This window comes from Neoarius graeffei, chromosome 28 (assembly GCF_027579695.1).
Source record: "Neoarius graeffei isolate fNeoGra1 chromosome 28, fNeoGra1.pri, whole genome shotgun sequence".
Lineage (NCBI taxonomy): Eukaryota > Metazoa > Chordata > Actinopteri > Siluriformes > Ariidae > Neoarius > Neoarius graeffei.
In genome coordinates, this window is record NC_083596.1 from 43119115 (window position 1) to 43139235 (window position 20121).

General features: G+C 39.4%; 1 protein-coding gene across 4 annotated transcripts in view; it reads right to left on the bottom strand.

The window, feature by feature from the left end:
- Positions 1 to 371: 371 nt before the first annotated feature.
- Positions 372 to 20121, bottom strand: part of pde9ab (phosphodiesterase 9ab) — a 44176-nt gene continuing 24426 nt past the window's right edge. For all 4 annotated transcript variants that reach the window (XM_060912312.1, XM_060912313.1, XM_060912310.1 and 1 more), the window contains 7 exons: positions 16656 to 16812; positions 16414 to 16527; positions 16123 to 16227; positions 13976 to 14104; positions 6527 to 6622; positions 6301 to 6383; positions 372 to 1165 (listed from right to left, as the gene is read on the bottom strand). In XM_060912312.1, the coding sequence (XP_060768295.1) occupies positions 6333 to 6383; positions 6527 to 6622; positions 13976 to 14104; positions 16123 to 16227; positions 16414 to 16527; positions 16656 to 16812 (652 nt within the window). In that variant the 3' untranslated portion in view covers positions 372 to 1165; positions 6301 to 6332. The remainder of the gene's footprint in view (positions 1166 to 6300; positions 6384 to 6526; positions 6623 to 13975; positions 14105 to 16122; positions 16228 to 16413; positions 16528 to 16655; positions 16813 to 20121) is intronic.

The following is a 20121-nucleotide window of genomic DNA, read 5'->3' on the forward strand; positions in this document are numbered from 1 at the left end:
CACATTACAGTAAATACAGTCATTATAGTAGAAAAATGTAATGTAATACACATATAACACAGCTACTTATTAGTGACCTAAAGCATAATAAAATGTATAACAAAATACTTTTTTCAACAAATTATTTAATTACACGAATCCACCTGTTCAAATAGTCACATTATTTGCATCTGCACAATTTTTTCAGCTATTTATTGGATCCATAAGGTTTATTAATTTCTAAAATGTCCTAACCACACAATATTTTTTTTATTAAAATACAGAATAGTGATTAGATTACAGTTTACTATATTTAGATTCATAATCATTTAGATGATGGTAGGTTCACTACCATGATTCACTAATGAATAGTCAATATGAAAACACAAGACTGACTTTGTAGGGTTTTTATTGCTTAACTTGGCCAACATTTCAACTCGCAGCTATCTTCCAGGACGTTTAATCAACACGTTTACAATAATACACATGCTACAGTAAAATATTAGATCAATTTGATTTCCTACATAAAGTCCACAGTGATTAAAAATGCTGCTAATTTCAACACAAAATATCAGGTAAGTTTTAAGTGTGTTGCCACATAATGCCACGTACCTGAGAACCGATTCAGATAATAAGCTTTCAGCTCCAGCGTGTTTTAATTTGTGTGAAAAAAAATAGTAATAATAATATATAATTGCAAATTAAAAACAATTTTACAAGTGCTTTTAGACACTACTAGGAAAATATGTAAATATGATACATCTTGCAATGCATGTATTGCGTAAATAAATAGAACTTTGTAACATGGTGTGAGCTTTGACATGTTTAACACGTGTATAATTAATTACTTTACTGGTTCACTGCTGCCAGAACATTAAATTAAAAACCCATAACATAATTCAAATGAAAAGTACTGGAAACAACAATCCAATTGGGGAAAAAAAAAAGTAATATAATACCTTGAAGATTCAACATTCTGGTCAAGTAAACATTAAGTTTCACAAAAGTTCAGGCAACTCACGTAAATCATTTTCCTTTAGTCATGATATTAAAAAATAAAGTAGGTGGGGGCGTTGTGGCTCGGGTGGCTGGGGTGCCGTGCCGTGGGTCCGGGGACCCGGGGTCGTTTCCCGGTCCCTCCCTGTCTCTCTCTCCTGCTCATTTCCTGTCCTGTCTCTGCACTGTCCTATCCAATAAAAGGTGAAAAAAAGCCCCCAAAAAATCTTTAAAAATAAAGTAGGTATTTCAATATCTTGTATTGTACTGTATGTGTAAAATGAGGCACATCTTTAGAAGTGTATTTTCTAAGGTAACTTGCGTCTTGTTATTGAGAACGTAAACCCGGGTGTGACGTTTTAGCCACATTTTGCTAATTTAAACAAATTAAACTCTTATCCTCATTTTCAATATTGTCAGTAAGATTAGTATTAGTAAAACTACAAATATACAGCTCTGGAAAAAATTAAGAGACCGCTTCCTTTTTTTTTTTTCCTTTCTTAAATCAGCATCTCTATGTATGGCAACCATTTCATTCCAGTGTCTGTGATGGAATTCCAACACAAGCACACCTCATTTTACTTAATGAGGTACTGATAGGTGATCACCTGAACCAAATCTCATTTAACAGGGAAAAGTATAAAAACCGCTGCTGTGGTCGTCACTATGCTCTTGCAATAGGACCAGTTTGGATGGCAAAAAAAAAAAGTGCTAGTAGTACCTTAAAGGGGAACAGAGGGCAATATGTAGAGTAAATATAACAATAAAACACACATTAACGAACCTTATTCAAGACTTACAAAAGTTTTTTGTTCTAAGGTTGGAAAGTTATAGTGTTTTGAAAGTAGCTCGAGCAAACTATTTCCGCAGTTTGAACAGCCCGCCATGATATTAATTTTATCCAATCAGAATGCACGTTCATTTTCTCTGCGTAACACTCATGACGTATGTATGTGCCCAGTTGTGTTGGCTCATTGAGGTTGGGAATAGCATGTGTGAAATACCCGTTTCTGCCTCTTGCGACAATTTCGCAAGTCCACGGGTGGCGCCTATCTCATTGCAGCAAATAAATTCTGCTGGACTCGTGAGCAACTCCACGTTACATTTTCCGCACGAGCACCACGCCATGTCACCTGCACGCAGATGCTCTGCCCCACGCTCGCCATGCCCATGGTCAGCATCAGTCTCATCCTCGCCATCATCCGAGCTTTCTTCTCTTATTTCATCACCGGAGTCGAGAGTACCTCTCCTAGGTTCAAACTGGTACCCTTCTAAGCCATAGCCTGCTTGCAGTGTGTCTTGCGGGATCTCTTCGTATGATTCGACAGAGCTGTCGCTTTCACTTGATGCGCCCGACGCCATGATTACACGCTTCTCTCCTCTATTTCGGAGAGTTCCGCTAGTGCAGTGGGTAGCGCTGACATCACGGTCTTTTAAAAATGGTGACTCTTGTGCGGTTTAGCGTATAAAGTATTATATTTACAATTACCAAGATATTTCGTTGTTTTCTAGTACATAAATTTGATAGAATACTTAAGAATACGTTACTTTGTCACATCAGCAACTGTATATATTATATTTGGTACCCCTTTAAATTTAATTGGAATACAAAAATATCTATTCAGCATGCCAAAAGAGTTAAAAAGAAAAGTTTTGAGTGAGAAAAAGAAGGGTTTGATTCTGGCTTTCGTGGCAGAGGGATACAGTGAGCATCATGTTGCTTCCATCCTTAAAATTTCAAAGACGGCAGTTCATAAGAACAAGTTCAAGCAACAGACACTGGGGACAACAGAGTTACAGACTCGCAGAGAGCAAAAATGACTCTCCACTGACCAGGACGATCGTCAACTTCTTTGAATGTTAATAATTTCCAGAGCTGCATATTTTATAAATTACTGTGTCGTGTGCTCCACTGATTTGAAAACTAAATGCACCATGGCTACACAAATCACGTGTGATACGGTATGTTTTTGTTTCTTCTTATTCCATGATACACTCTCACACCCTGACTTAATCTCAAGGGGTCAATAATGAACAGAAATCTATCAAGGAATATAAACCATTTGAATCTTTCCCTTTAATACCTTTTAAATGTATAAAACAATACTTCAAAAAGGTGAACATTTTCCCTTTATAGATATCAGGCAAATGCAAATGGGCTAATACTTCAACTTTTTTAATTTTACAAGCTACTCAAAATTCTCCCTTTATCATAACACCATAAAACACATTCATTCACATCTTCAACCAGATGAAAGAATTCTCACTCCCGCTATGTTTTCTCAACCTTAGGCCACGCCAATTCGATTAGTTGGTTCTCGGAATCCCCGCTTGAAGAAAATGCAAAATGGAAACAAAAAAAAATCGAAATCGACTGCAGGTTGAGGTCACGTGACGTCGAAAACCAGTCAAATCGCCCCTTTAACTTTAGATAAAGACTTGTGGAAGAAACATGCCTGTGGAGGGGAATCCTGCAAAGCCTGTTTGTGATCGTTAGGATATTCAGCGAACAGAAGCGTAAAATCTTTGACAGGTGTGTCGAAATTCAAGAGGGGGAAAACTTTGCACAGTTGTACTCAAGATGCCGTGAGCTTGTTACCCTGCAATGTGCCAACTTGGACAACAACTCTGTGGAGGTGGGTTTGATTTATACACTACCGTTCAAAAGTTTGGGGTCACTCTGAAATGTCCTTATTTTTGAAAGAAAAGCACTGTTCTTTTCAATGAAGATCACTTTAAACTAATCAGAAATCCACTCTATACATTGCTAATGTGGTAAATGACTATTCTAGCTGCAAATGTCTGGTTTTTGGTGCAATATCTCCATAGGTGTATAGAGGCCCATTTCCAGCAACTCTCACTCCAGTGTTCTAATGGTACAGTGTGTTTGCTCATTGCCTCAGAAGGCTAATGGATGATTAGAAAACCCTTGTACAATCATGTTAGCACAGCTGAAAACAGTTGAGCTCTTTAGAGAAGCTATAAAACTGACCTTCCTTTGAGCAGATTGAGTTTCTGGAGCATCACATTAATTTGTGGGGTCGATTAAATGCTCAAAATGGCCAGAAAAATGTCTTGACTATATTTTCTATTCATTTTACAACTTATGGTGGTCAATAAAAGTGTGACTTTCCATGGAAAACACAAAATTGTCTGGGTGACCCCAAACTTTTGAACGGTAGTGTATACATATTTCAGTGATTGATGTGAGGGGCAAACAAAAAAATCATTCAAAGTATTTAGCCATCAGAAGTAGCCTACTCCTGGTCAAATCTTTTTTTCTGTGCATTGTAGATGTTCAATTGACTGTAATTCAATCGTTTATTTAGCCTATCTGTTTACTGGTTTGCCTGATAAAAGACGTGCAGCCAGAGCTAGCCCTTAATGCATATGGGTGGAAATAAGATAAGCTATTAAAAGAGCCATATGAAATGTGTAACAATAATGTATTGTCTTTGTTTCGTTTCTCTATTATGAAAGCCCTCTATTTCTACCGCTAATTTTACCATCAGAGCAGTTTTTTTATTTTATTTTTATTTCGCATGCTCGCTTCATATTTTTCCTGAAAAAAATCCAAGAACCAACTAATTAAATTGGTGTGGCCTTACCGTATAAAATGTGCTGTAGAACCTTGAAACCCTAAGGATTCCCTGCCCTCTTATGGCTCTTCTCACACCTGGTGTCTTCCTGTATTCTATCTGGTGTGGAGAAATCTGTCCACTCAGGTGGTGTTTACATTAGACCGTATCCATCTCGTTTTCGTCGCGGATGCACTGTCCGTCCACATTAAAACGCCGGGAAACGACTCCACAGGCGGAACAACTTGAATCCGCCAGGGCCCACGTATTCAACCCAGTTCGTATCTGATCCGGTGCTGTGTAAACATTGAGGAACGACGAAACGCAGTGCTGAGCTCTAGCTGATGTCGTCATTGGACAACGTCACTGTGACATCCACCTTCCTGATTCGCTGGCGTTGGGATCACACACACAGCGGCTCAGTCCCGAATCACTGCTCGTGCGCTTCACTCTGTGAGCTGCGCAGGGCCGGAGTGCGCACCCTCCAGAGGGCACTCGCTGTTCAGGGCGGAGTGATTTGAAGCGCAGGAGGAAGCGCTGAGCCGCACTGAGGTTTATTTACACATTTCAACTTATTTACCTCCTTCAGGCGCTTAAACTCAGTGAGAACATGATCACAGCCAGGTGTGTTTATCTGCTGAAGAAGGTGTTCGCTTGCCATCCTTCCACTTGCAAGTGGTGAGTGACTTGCGCATGCCCGATATGCACTGGGATCATATGACGTGCCGTCTAATTAGTCATGTGATTAGCGTATCCGTGTATTGGCGTTGCTGTGTGCACGCGAATCGTGTATTGGCGTTGCTGTATGCACGCGAATCGTTTTAAAAACGTTAATCTGATGATCCGCTGATACGGTCTAATGTAAACACCACCTCAGAGCGGAAGTTCAAAGCTTGTAAGACTTGGGCAGAAGAAGCCCACTCCATCTCAGAAAAAGGGCACATGAGACACCAGAACAAAGCCAGGCTACGTTATTGGGCTATGAGACTTCAGGTTATGCTGAACTTTCTGTAACACAGTACAAGGGTTATTGTTACCCAGGACAGGGCTGAGGTCATTTCTACTAGTTTGGAAATCTGGGTATGGTTGGAAAAGCTGTTCTTTGTAATATTATGAGCTCACAAGTTCAAATCCTGATGTTGGTCGGGAGGGATAGCGTAATTCTCTCCAATAAAGCCAATCTGTAAGCTCAAGTATGTAGAAGAGGGTAGACAGTGCTTTTCTCCAAGTGTTCAGTTGCCCGGTGATACAGCATGAGTGGCAGTTTGAAAAGATGTGATGGCATCAAAGGTTGTTGTTGTTCTTTTAAACATGGTTGAACTCTTATTTCAAAGAGCCGTTAACAGCTTTCACATCTAAACATGTATTCCTGCTGAGAGTTTTCTGAATGGTGAATGTTGAATACCACACATGAAAACAGCTGAACACTGAATGGAAAATTTAACTGTCCTTCTTGATTTCCTTTTAGAACTTAACTAAATTAGTTGAAGAACATCCCTTACCTTCCTGTAGATTTCAGAAAGACCTGATTAATACATGAGTAGAACTGAAGGCATCTTCCTTTCCACTGCATGCAAATGAACACAGCCTGTGACCTTCCAGGAGCATTTATTTCCAACAAAACTCTTTCCTAGCAAACGCCATAGCAACTTTAACCATCTTATTAGGTAGTTTTCCTCGGTGGTCATAACCATGCCCAGGTCCTGCCCCCATTTCTCAATGACCTTCATTGCACACCGAAACTTACTCCTTTTGTTACAAGGAAGCAGAAGGTTGGTTCTATTTCTTCTTTCCACCTAATGACATGCTCTCTGTTTTCTTCTTCTGGGCCTGGGGATCAAACATATCATTTAGATTAACACGAGCTCAGATCTTTCGGGCTGATTTACAGCCTTGAACTTGTATATAATACATCTCAATATTTATCGTGATGTTATGCAAGTGTTGAGACGTGTGGTATGCTTGTGATATACTTGTGACATGGCATCATCAATCTGTTTTAGTTCTTCGTAGTGGTCACGAGAGTCTCGCAACGGCTGCACCATGATCTCCTCGATTTGAGGGAAAAGCTATAAACACAATAACAGAAAACCATTTTAACATCATTCAAAACTGATGTTGATTAGTGTCCATTACTATACATACGGCAGAGCCTAATCTAGGAATTTGAAAATAGGGGACGGATCCCTCACTAGTTGTAGAAACAGGGGACAGAAAATATTAACATGGGTAAAAATATCCCTCATTTGTTCCAGTTAGTGGGGACAGAAAAATAAGTAATACATTGGTAGATATTTTCAAGAGTACATCTATAAACAGAACAGTTTTATTAATCTTTACTTTTAGAATATCATTAACATAATACTGAATTGAACTTTCAACAAGAAAAATTAAACAAATTACTCAAAAAACCCCCACAAAAAACTAGCAATCATGTAGAATGTGTAAGATTACCAGGGCTACAAAAATGCAGAAAAATAGGCTTTACTTATCCAAATGCTCCTGTTGGTTCAAAAGTTAAAGTGCAGAGAACCTCACAGCACAACATGAAGTTACCTTAAAATATAATATAAATGCCTCAGCTTTCATGTAAGAAAAAACACTATTAATACTAGTACTGTGTGCAGGCAGTCTCTCCTGAAGACTAAATTAAACAATAATTATAAACTAATAAAATAAATGGCTCAGGCTTCATAGAAGAAAAAAAACCCCATTTTGAACAGAATCTCACAGTATGATGCTGAAGCTGCCTAAACAATGGAAAATAAAATACCATTTTGGCAAAAATGTTGGCATCCATTAATTTCTTGTATTAAGTAAAAAAAAAATAAAGTGCACACAGTCCTTCACTGTAAACATCACTCACTTTCAGTAACAGAATTTAAGCCTACATAAACACTGACTCGCACATCATGCAGTGTTGCCAGATACTGCAGACGTTTTCCAGCCTAAATATGTTCAAAACCCGCCAAAATGCACTTAAAACCGCTCAATCTGGCAACACTGCGCACATGCTGCTTCTCTTGAACGTATACATGGAAGTAAGGCGGAAGGTAGTTTGTCGACGTCACCGCAAGACGACGCCAACGATTGGATATAATAGTTCACAAAACTGTTTTACCCGCTAAATAAACCATTCGGAATACTTCGGTCCTTTCCGATTGGTGTGTAAACAACGCTATATTTACCGCAGTGCTTGCTAGCGGGTGCTGACAAATCGATACGCACAAGATTCAGTAAAACGCGACTACACGCTCTCTACTTATAAATGCGCGACAAAATGAATAGATACGCGATATCACTCTCGCGCCCAAAAAGTGGATGTGCGACAGACAGATAAAAAACGCGTATTACGCGCCCTAGATTAGGCTCTGCATACGGACCACTTTTTCCATGGAATAAAAACGTGTGTTCTATTCCCTTCTAGTGGGTTTATTGATGGCATGCAATATTTTTAATCATATTATTTATCCTCCATGTATTATGTCACTCTCCCCAATGGAGAATGAGTGTGCAATACTGTTATAATATTGCACGTTGTCAAGACAACACGACATCACACTTCGGAGCTCATGCGAAAATCCAATGACAAAACTTTTCTGCTGCGCATGCACACAATCATTTCTTTGTCGGCCAGGAGAGAGAGAGAAGACGGGGTTAATTCAGTGCTCGGATTAAGCACTAAATAAATAAACTGAAAATTGAAACTAAAAGATGCACTGAACACCCGAAAGGCTACCAGAACTTCATTATATGTTCTTCATGCATGTTTACAAGAGAAAAACATACCAAAGGACATAAAAAAAAAAAAAAACTAGAAAAGAGACATGTTGGAGACGTAAAACTTCTGCACTCATGAGTAACTGACAGTTTGTACACAAACATGGCCGTGAGGTTTGCTTCAATAAAAGCGGAAGATTTTAAGAGAACTTTGAAAGAGAAAGACGCGCCCAACACCAGAAAGGCTACCAAAACTTCACTGGATATTCTTCACGCATATTTATGAGAGAAAAACATACCAACGGACATCGAAAAACTGGAAAAGAGAGCAACAACGGAAATATTGTCAAAGTTCTACTTGGAGGTTTGGAAAAGTGACGGAGACTTTTACAAGAGGACATCACTCGTGGACTTTACTCAGCAAAGCCCTTTTGTTTTGAACAACTGCAATGGAACAGTTAACTACGACCAAAAGTAACTTTGAACTTGAACTGTAAACCTGGACATAGCTTGTTATAAGTTGGATTGTTGTTCAGGCTTTTTGGACGTGTACCATTTTTATTGTTAGAACTTTGACTTTGTACATGTACACTGGATTGACAGAACATCGAATTACATTGATCAGAATCAGCATTCAATATTTGTAAGTTACCCTGTTCTTAACTTTTTGCAAAATCTATAATTGTTCCATCGAATGTACAACCCCGATTCCAAAAAAGTTGGGACAAAGTACAAATTGTAAATAAAAACGGAATGCAATGATGTGGAAGTTTCAAAATTCCATATTTTATTCAGAATAGAACATAGATGACATATCAAATGTTTAAACTGAGAAAATGTATCATTTAAAGAGAAAAATTAGGTGATTTTAAATTTCATGACAACAACACATCTCAAAAAAGTTGGGACAAGGCCATGTTTACCACTGTGAGACATCCCCTTTTCTCTTTACAACAGTCTGTAAACGTCTGGGGACTGAGGAGACAAGTTGCTCAAGTTTAGGGATAGGAATGTTAACCCATTCTTGTCTAATGTAGGATTCTAGTTGCTCAACTGTCTTAGGTCTTTTTTGTCGTATCTTCCGTTTTATGATGCGCCAAATGTTTTGTATGGGTGAAAGATCTGGACTGCAGGCTGGCCAGTTCAGTACCCGGACCCTTCTTCTACGCAGCCATGATGCTGTAATTGATGCAGTATGTGGTTTGGCATTGTCATGTTGGAAAATGCAAGGTCTTCCCTGAAAGAGACGTCGTCTGGATGGGAGCATGTGTTGCTCTAGAATCTGGATATACCTTTCAGCATTGATGGTGTCTTTCCAGATGTGTAAGCTGCCCATGCCACACGCACTAATGCAATCCCATACCATCAGAGATGCAGGCTTCTGAACTGAGCACTGACAACAACTTGGGTCGTCCTTCTCCTCTTTAGTCCGAATGACACGGCGTCCCTGATTTCCATAAAGAACTTCAAATTTTGATTCGTCTGGCCACAGAACAGTTTTCCACTTTGCCACAGTCCATTTTAAATGAGCCTTGGCCCAGAGAAGACGTCTGCGCTTCTGGATCATGTTTAGATACGGCTTCTTCTTTGAACTATAGAGTTTTAGCTGGCAACGGCGGATGGCACGGTGAATTGTGCTCACAGATAATGTTCTCTGGAAATATTCCTGAGCCCAGTTTGTGATTTCCAATACAGAAGCATGCCTGTATGTGATGCAGTGCCGTCTAAGGGCCCGAAGATCACGGGCACCCAGTATGGTTTTCCGGCCTTGACCCTTACGCACAGAGATTCTTCCAGATTCTCTGAATCTTTTGATGATATTATGCACTGTAGATGATGATATGTTCAAACTCTTTGCAATTTTACACTGTCGAACTCCTTTCTGATATTGCTCCACTATTTGTCGGTGCAGAATTAGGGGGATTGGTGATCCTCTTCCCATCTTTACTTCTGAGAGCCGCTGCCACTCCAAGATGCTCTTTTTATACCCAGTCATGTTAATGACCTATTGCCAATTGACCTAATGAGTTGCAATTTGGTCCTCCAGCTGTTCCTTTTTTGTACCTTTAACTTTTCCAGCCTCTTATTGCCCCTGTCCCAACTTTTTTGAGATGTGTTGCTGTCATGAAATTTCAAATGAGCCAATATTTGGCATGAAATTTCAAAATGTCTCACTTTCGACATTTGATATGTTGTCTACGTTCTATTGTGAATACAATATCAGTTTTTGAGATCTGTAAATTATTGCATTCCGTTTTTATTTACAATTTGTATTTTGTCCCAACTTTTTTGGAATCGGGGTTGTATTATAATAATAATAATAACAACAACTCATTCAATATCATGTCGGCTGAATGGAATATGTCTGATATGCCACTCAAAGCCAGCCAATATTATTTAAATATCAGCATGTTGTGAAGTGTTTGATTCCTGAAGCAATTTGCCACAGATGACTAACTACGCTGGTATACAGCCAAAATGCTTCCGAAATAAATATAGTCAAACTTTACTAATTCTGGGTCGCTGAGAACAAAAATGAAACTGAAAATTGTTCATTGGCTCTAGTTTTCAAGATTGGCTCTATGAATAAATCTACGATTGGGTTTGGATAATACTTTTTTTGGCAAAACAATGAATGATGCAATACCGGTTTCAGATTGCATCATACATGATATCATGTTATTCCTAGAAGTCACTGATGATGCAATCATGTCACCTTACATCACTCTGCTGAACAAATTGCCCTATATCAGCTCAAAAAAAAAAAAATCTTAGTGTTATGCACTCGAGATTAAGTCTTTGCTTGACAAGAGATGCTCCGTTTCATGAATACAAGAGACAAGCTGCCAAAAAGCACTGGGTACACGCTGAATAAGGACTAAACCTATTCAGTACTTGGACGTAATTGTTTTTTGCCATTTGGTTCATAATACATTTTATTTATATAAACTTTTTGCTGATTTTCTAGTGTTACATAAAAAGAACAGGTAAAATATCATGTAAACCAACCATAAACACATGAAGAGACAGAGGTTTACAATTTATACTTAAAACATTACTATCTACACAATGTACGCAAGTATAAAATGCAAAATCTTAAATATCTTGGAAGCCGTAGCCAATCAGCTTTTTTAACTGTCACATTTGAATTCAACACACCAAATTTCATAACAAACAGCCAATTTCATCCCTGAAGCAGACAACTTCTGAAAAATTGTTGACCAGTGCTATTATTTAGTAAAGAATGGCATACTTTTTTTTTTATCCATTTATAGTTACATTTAATGTTGTTGAACAGCACCAAAATAAGTTAGTTCCTATTATGACTTGTGTTATAGTACTTCCTTCCAGGCCCGCCAACAGGGGGGGACAAACGGGTATGTTGTCCCGGGCCCAGGAATGGGGAGGGCCCAGAACTGGGCTCTCATGAAGTTGCGATTAAATTATTTTATTTCATTTCAAAATGTGTTGATTTGGGGGAGAAATGTGCTATATTTGCATTCAATAAATGATTTCTAGATCTTTTGCCTTTATTGTCTTTAAAAAAGGCGTCAAGAACCCCCTACCACCCCTAATGCAAAAATGGTTTGGTCTGACTCTTTGATTAAGGGGAAAAAAACGACATCGTTCGATCATAGCGCTTCGACAATCAGCGTGCGTGCCATTTGCCAACATGCACAAGTCAGGAGCACAGAAAAGAAAAGAGAAAAAGAGAGGAAGAAACCAAGAGACTCAGGGGCTCACTGCATAAATATTTTAAAAAAGATTCGGATGATGCAGCAGGTACTAGCAAAGGCAGTGGGGCAGCTGAGCCAGGTAAGACACAGCCAACTTTTTCCAGCCCCGTAAAGTAACCCCAACCAAGGCACGCAATTCATGTTACAAACGAGGGGAGAGCAAGTCACACTGAACACCATATCAAACGCACAGGGCATTGAATCATTTCATAACCACAACGGCTTAATAACATTGTGTTTCATATATCTGATTGAAGCTAAGAATATTCACATTAGCCCGCAATCATATCCCGCCGTTTCTCGAGCGGTGTGTTCTTCTCTGCTTTTCACACTGGACAGTACGCACGCACAGTATACTATGTTCGCCCCCAGCCCTGCCCGAAATCCCCCGTCCATCGCTGCTCCTTCAAGAGCACCCCAATCGCGTGATTATAGTAGACTATCCACGAGTTTAGGAATACCTTTTTGAATACCTGTCATTTAAGGGTTGGAGTGAGTAGAGACTGGGATAAGAGAGGTGGGTGTGTGTGTGGGTTGTTGGGGGGGTTGTTAGGGGGGGCCCATTCAGAGCATTTTGTCCCGGGCCTAGCCAAAGCTGTCAGCAGCCCTGCTTCCTTCACCAGGGTTTTTTCTCTCTTTTGAAGGTAATAAAGAAAAAAAATGCAGCTCGTCATGTTACTAAAAAAATTGCAAAGGAGCTTAATGTTTTACGCTTAAGTGTTACCAAGCACCAACGCTGGAGACTTTTTCCAAACTGCAAAATAAACATCCTCACTGAAAACTATTAAAACAATTACACACATTTTTCTTTAATCTGTTTTTGTAGGGTGTTTACCTTACAAGTCCTTGTGTATGTTGCTAGTATAGAAATTATAATATATAAAAATTAATGTAGTAATACTTAAACTCTTCCACTTGAGGTAGCAACTCCCCCCTGACCCGAAGTAGGCACTTCAAGTTCGTGGCCAGAAACGGGTGGAGGTGCTGATCCTTATCCCAGCCGCTTCACACTCAGCTGCAAACCGTCCCAGTGCATGCTGTAGGTCACAGACTGATGAAGCCAGCAGGACCACATCATCCGCAAAAAGCAGAGATGCGATCCTGATGCCATCAAACCGGACCCCTTCCACCCCTTGGCTGCACCTAGAAACTCTGTCCATAAAAGTTATAAACAGAACCGGTGACAAAGGGCAGCCCTGGCGGAGTCCCACATGCACCGGGAACAAGTCCGACTTACTGCTGGCAATGCGAACCAAACTCCTGCTCCGGTCATACAGGGTCCAAGCTCTCAATTTACTGGTCCATCCATGTTCCCACCCTCACCTATGGTCACAAGCTGTGAATAGTGACCAAAAGAATGAGATCGCGGATACAAGCGGTCGAAATGAGTTTTCTCCGCAGGGTGGCTGGGCTCTCCCTTAGAGACAGGGTGAGAAGCATGGACATTCAGGAGAGACTCAGAGTAGAACCGCTGCTCCTCCACATTGAAAGGAGTCAGCTGAGGTGGTTCAGGCACCTTGTTAGAATGCCCCTGGACACCTCCCAGGGGAGGTTCTCTGGGCATGCCCCACCGGGAGGAGACCCCAGGGCAGACCCAGGACACACTGGAGAGATTACATCTCTCGGCTGGCCTGGGAACGCCTCTTTATTCCCCTGGAAAAGCTAGTGGAGGTGGCTGGGGAGAGGGAAGTCTGGGCTGCTCTGCTTAGGCTGCTACCCCTGCAACCTGGACCCGGATAAGCAGCAGAAAATGGATGGATGGACGGATGGAGTGTAGTAATATAAACCTGTGCCTTTATATGCCATTTTAAGGCCTTGCTGCTGAGAAACTAGTGTCAGAGCTGGTGTTATAGAAAATTAATCAATCAACACTACTTTCTAACCAATCAAATTCAAGATTTCAACAGTGTTGTGGTATAAAGCTAGAACGTTAATTGTCTTCATTATATAGTAGGACTTGGATACCTTCATGACTGTCTCAAACATTGGGATGAGAACAAACTTGATGAAGCCAATTTGTGCTGTTGGCTTGGTTACTTTGTCTCGGTCCATAAAAGGAGCAACAGGAAGACCTTCCGATTTTTCTCGGTCACTCTGAATCAATACAAAATAGCAACACAAGGTTAAATGATGCATGAATTTCATGGAAAGAAAATGTCCACATTGCTAATACAATACTGTGCAAAAGCCTGAGGCACACGTAAAGAAATGCTGTAGACCAAAAATGGCTTAAAAGTAATGAAATGAAAATGTTTCAGCATTAAAAAAAAAATACTATAAACAGTAAGCCATAATAAATGAAACAAAGTCAATATTTGGTGCGAGACAACCCTTTGCTTTAAAAAAAAAAAAAAAGTATTCTCAGGTATAGGGCTGAACGATCTATCGTTTTCAACCGAAAATCGCGATCTCAGACAACATGATTTTGGGATCGTCAAAGCCGCGGGTTTTCTCAGTGCTCCTAAACTGACCCATGTTTTGTTTCGTCAATAAATTGTCCTCATTTTTTACACTACAGACAAAAAAATTACGTTCAGGAAAGCCTTGTGGCACTCAGTGTGAAAGAATTTTGTGAATATCTCCTTCCGTTTTCGTGTAAATCCCCGTTGTTTGGAGGGAGCACTGTGAGGAAAAAGTGCGCTTTCTCTGTCTGAGCGCGCGGGTGGGGGAGGGGCTGCTCTCTCTCTCTCTCACACACACAGGAGGGAGGGGCCCTGCAATAGCGATTGCTACAGCCACTGCATCACTCTTATTTCCCACAGGGGAATTGTGGGCTCTAGTTATAATTTATAATGCTTATGTACACATTCTTTTACAAAAGTGCAATATTTTGATGCTGTTGAGCCATTGATCAACCTTTTTTTTATGTCTGATATGTTGTAGATGGGAAAAGTAAAAGAAGCAAAAGTTTACTTAAGAAAGATGGCTCTCTTTTTATTATTTTAAGTTATTATAACTTGTTCCTCAGGCACTCAATGTTAATAAACAGGCCTACATTTGAAATCTGTTGACCTCAGTTTTCATTCTTGCATTAGCTTTATGGAATTCATTGTATTAATTAATTTGCACTGAAACTTGATTTAAAGAAAAAAAATCGTGGTTGAAATCAAAATCGCAATATCTGCCAGAAAAATCGCAATTCAATTTTTTCTTAAAATCGTTGAGCCCTACTCAGGTACAATGAGAGCAGTTTTATAAGGGAATGAGCTGTAGGTTTTACTGAGCATCTTGCAGAACCAGCCACAATTCTTCACTTTGACAGTCACACTCGCTTCTTCATTTTGCACCAAAACCCAGTAGCCTTCATTATGTTTTCTGAAAAGTGGTCTCATGTAATATGCTGCTCAGATACAAAACATTTTTTCTTTAACATTTGATTTTGTTCTGGAAAACAAACATTTGGAACTCTAAAATGTTTTGTACTGACTCGATAATGTAGACGTCTCATCTCATTATCTCTAGCCGCTTTATCCTTCTACAGGGTCACAGGCAAGCTGGAGTCTATCCCAGCTGACTACGGGCGAAAGGCGGGGTACACCCTGGACAAGTCGCCAGGTCATCACAGGGCTGACACATAGACACAGACAACCATTCACACTCACATTCACACCTACGCTCAATTTAGAGTCACCAGTTAACCTAACCTGCATGTCTTTGGACTGTGGGGGAAACCGGAGCACCCGGAGGAAACCCACGCGGACACGGGGAGAACATGCAAATTCCGCACAGAAAGGCCCTCGCCGGCCGCTGGGCTCGAACCCGGACCTTCTTGCTGTGAGGCAACAGCGCTAACCACTACACCACCATGCCGCCAATGTAGAAGTCATAAAATAGAAATCGACAGATAATGAGATGAGATGTTAAAAAAAATATATATATAGGGTGCCTAAGACTTTTGCACAGTCCTGTAAATCATGCAAACTGATTTCCAAGCTTTCATTTCTTGACACACAATTAAATAACTGGAGTCTTTCTCTTAATTTTTGACTGGCATACTGGCAGTGCAACCCAGCATAAGGTTAAATTTAAATTTCAAACAACTTTTAATATGAGTTAGTTCATCTAAATGATCAAAGAATTACAGTCCTGATTGCACAACATGGCTGTGTTACCTGCATGAAGTACTCCTCCAGCAGGCAGTCCACCCATGGCTCGGCCACCTCGGTTGGTCTAACCTCATTGGAGATGTCACAACACTTGATCAAGACCATCTTCAGCTGTTCCACCATTGGGCAAGATGTGTTGAGCACAGACATTATAAAGAGGCAGTTTAACCACAACTGTTATTACCATTAATAGCGCCATGCTAAGAGCACTATGCAAATTATAGAAACAGGCGGCTTTGGTTGCTGTCGTTTTTTTTAAGGGCAAAGACTAGAATGATACATGTGGAGAATACGCACACATTTGACATGCTCCTCGTTGGTGAAGTCAAAGTTGTCCACTTTCTGTCTGAAGGAATGCAGTATCTCACCATGTCTGGCCATATCAGTGGCTAGAATAAGAGTAATGATGGCCTGTAGCAGACACAAGAATGATACATTATACGTACAAATGCCCGACAGCCATTACAATATTTTTTAAAAATCCGAATCATCCAACGTCTATCAAAGGCAGCTGTGTAACTATAGTAGGATCACAGCACCTGTCTTATCTGTTTAAAGGACTCGAGTTCGATGTTGGCGAAGATGTTGCACTCTGGCATGGCGAGGATCTGGAAGGCCACTGCACAGTGGTGGTTCTCCAGGGGGGAGATATCGTTATAGCGCACGGCCAGCTCTGTCCGAGCGTTAATCTGATACCTGATCACAAAACAAAGTAAATAAATCCCCATCTAGTGAGAATTACAACTGCTGTTTATTTACGTCACTGTTACTGATTTTTATGTTTGCCTTCTGTTATATATTTGTATGTATATTCATATATACCTTATTTATATTTATATTAAATTTCACATTTTGATTTAGCAAATTGTTTATTTAAAAAATGATATATCTTGTTCTAGAAGTAGTTAAATAGTATAAACAAGTCGATAAGTTGATTAGTAATCAGGAAGCTAAATACATAACTAATATTGATTTATGGACATGGGGTGGGATTAAATAAGTTTATACTTCTTCCCACTCCTTTTCGAATATCTAAAGTAAATCATGGTGTCTTGTCCTTTTTTATATCTGCATGGATTAAAGGAAAAAAAAAAAAAATTTGACTGAAAATTTACGGGGGGGGGGGGGGGGGGGGGATGGTGGATTTCGATGAAATTCTACGGGGGGGGGTGGTATGGGTGGATTTCGATGAAATTCTGAGAATGGTTAAAGTGCCATTCCACCATTGGATGTATTCTTTGGCATAAAATACAATATATTTTATGACATGACTAGACAGAGAAATCTTTTAGCTTCAAAATGATATATCAAACATAATTTTTTGACAACGACAAGTATATTAATTTTGCGACCAAAGTCACCTACCCTTTTAATTTCCGCGCGGTAGTGAAACGTGATGTCATCGGCAGGTTCCCCTTCTTGTGTACCACGTGTCGGTCTATTTTTAGACCAGTAGAGATAATGAGATGAGATGAGATGAGAAACCCTCAAAGTGAGAGAGTCATTTCTCCTCGTATATGGGGGCCAAAAAAATTGCGAAAAATTTTGAGTTAATCTTTCAGTTAGCTAGATTTATTGGTATTAGCTAGATTTATTGGTATTATTTTTATCGCGTTCTATCCGCCATTGCTGATAATATGTGCCACGTCACGTGGTACACAAGAAGGGGAACCTGCCGATGACATCACACGCGGAAATTAAAAGGGTAGGTGACTTTGGTCGCAAAATTAATATACTTGTTGTTGTCAAAAAATTATGTTTGATATATCATTTTGAAGCTAAAAGATTTCTCTATCTAGTGATGCCATTTATATATGTTGTCAAAATATATTGTATTTTATGGCAAAGAATACATCCAATGGTGGAATGGCACTTTAACTTGGAACTGATAACTTTATTATCAATTAATTAATGGATTAATATATTCAATTTATTGCACTCTCTTTCCATTGCTTCCGTATATTTTTTTTTTGTGGCAAACCACACAAATGCAAGCGCCTGGAATGTTTAGTTTTTTGCACCATGAACTAAATGCCTTTCCGTTTTCACCTATTTCGTACAGCCAAGCCCACCTCCACTTGTTTTTTACACCTTTATCGATGGCAGACACATCAGTGCCTTCTTTCATGTAAAGCACATCCATGCTGCCGAAAGCAGAATGACATGCTCCTCTGTGCTCGACGCCAATATAGAAAAAAGTTTGGATCTTCGCTTAAATTAAAATTGGGGTTTGACCTTACTTTGTGTTGAATACGACTTCAAAAACAATTCAAGATTTTATTAAGAGAAATGTTGTGGCCAACACGAGTGTTAAGTTCCCTAAAAGATGGCGTGAAGTTGGCTGCTATCTACTTTGCGTTCGTTCTCATTTTCCTCCATCATTCCATAGGCCAGAAACAGATGTTTTGGCGTAATTTAACTTAGTAGGCTATGATTATTATTTAACCGTAGTCTTCTAGACATTTTGACTGTTTGGGGCATTGAACGCTGGTGTATGATTTTCAGGGAATAAAGTTTAGTGCATGTCGGAGCATCATTGCGCTCGCAGCCTCCAACTCCTCAAACGCCCTTTAAATTGTGATATAACGTAGGCTATAAGGCACGGTTCTAACATACCTTACACACTGGCCTAACGAAAATAATAATTGTTGGGGCGTCTGCTGATTTGTTAGCTATAAATTTAGGTCTAATTACTTCTGACAGTCTGCAAGCATTGCACCGTCGGGTCTTCAAGTCTGGCTGAAGCAGAGGAGCGGGCTTTCCGGGGTTTATTTTTTAACATGATCTATTTCTATATGTCCAAGTTTGTACTAAGTCATTTTGGCAAGATTTAATTTAATACAAAACAGAAATGGTCAGACACAAGCACGCCAAGCACATGGGAATGTATTTTGCCAATTTTGACAGCCCATGTTTTTTTAATGCCGCACCGTAGACAGCGAACGTTTAAACATGATCAAACATAGGAAATGAACAACACAAAGCATGGCTCAAAAACAAAAAAGTTAAATAAACCCTGCTGATAGTTGATGTTGCAACACATCACTGTTATAACCCAATCTCTACCCAACCACCCGTCATTTTAATTCTCCTTGGATCTGCACCGACCTCACATTTGGCCTTGGGAGAGTTCAGTTGACGGAAATCCGTCACACGATGGAAAACTTTAATCCATGTATCTGTCTGTGGTTGAATGTCCATTTGCTTTTTTGTTTTGTTTTTACATGTTCGAAATAAACTTAAAAAAAAAAACCTATCCAAGATGGCACCATGTAGGATCTTGACATGATTTTAAAAATAAATAAATAGATAAATATTAATAATAAAAAAAAATAAAAATCTGTGTGAATCAGTAAGTAAGCAGCTCAAAAAAATTTTTAGCTTCGTAAAATGGTGGGAAACTCCTTCTCCACTGTGACTGAGAGACACAGCTACTGGTAGCATGAAGGGGAAAAGAATGATGGTTTGGAGTGATGTGGCTTGATGTGCCAGAGTTATATTTCAGAGTCGATTATTTTCAAATAACAGAACACCCCCGTAGGGTTTTATTTCTCTTATACCAATGATTACATTTTTTTAATTTATCGATGTCATACGTTTTATCCATTTCTAATTATGTGTAATGTATGCAGGTCAGTTCTTGTTATCACTTACAATGTAGCAGCTACAAACAATAATGTCATCATCAGCCTCTTTTTATTCTTTGTCTTAATGTTAATAAGATTTTTTTTTTAAAAACCTGATTTTTACCAGAAACCGCAACCTAACGCGTAAACTCCTTTTTCCTGAAGACCTTCCTTTAAAGAGATAAATGTCTCCTTACAGATCAATGATTAGCTGTTTTCCTTTGATTAATCTCAACACGTTTTTAATCTGTTTATTATTAACCTTAAATAATGTGGATAGGCCTACGTGCAAGTCCCAGTGAAAGAGGTGCTACTACAGAAACCATAACATATAAAAAGGAATGCATTAATACAAACCTGTGATTTGAATTACAGCCAA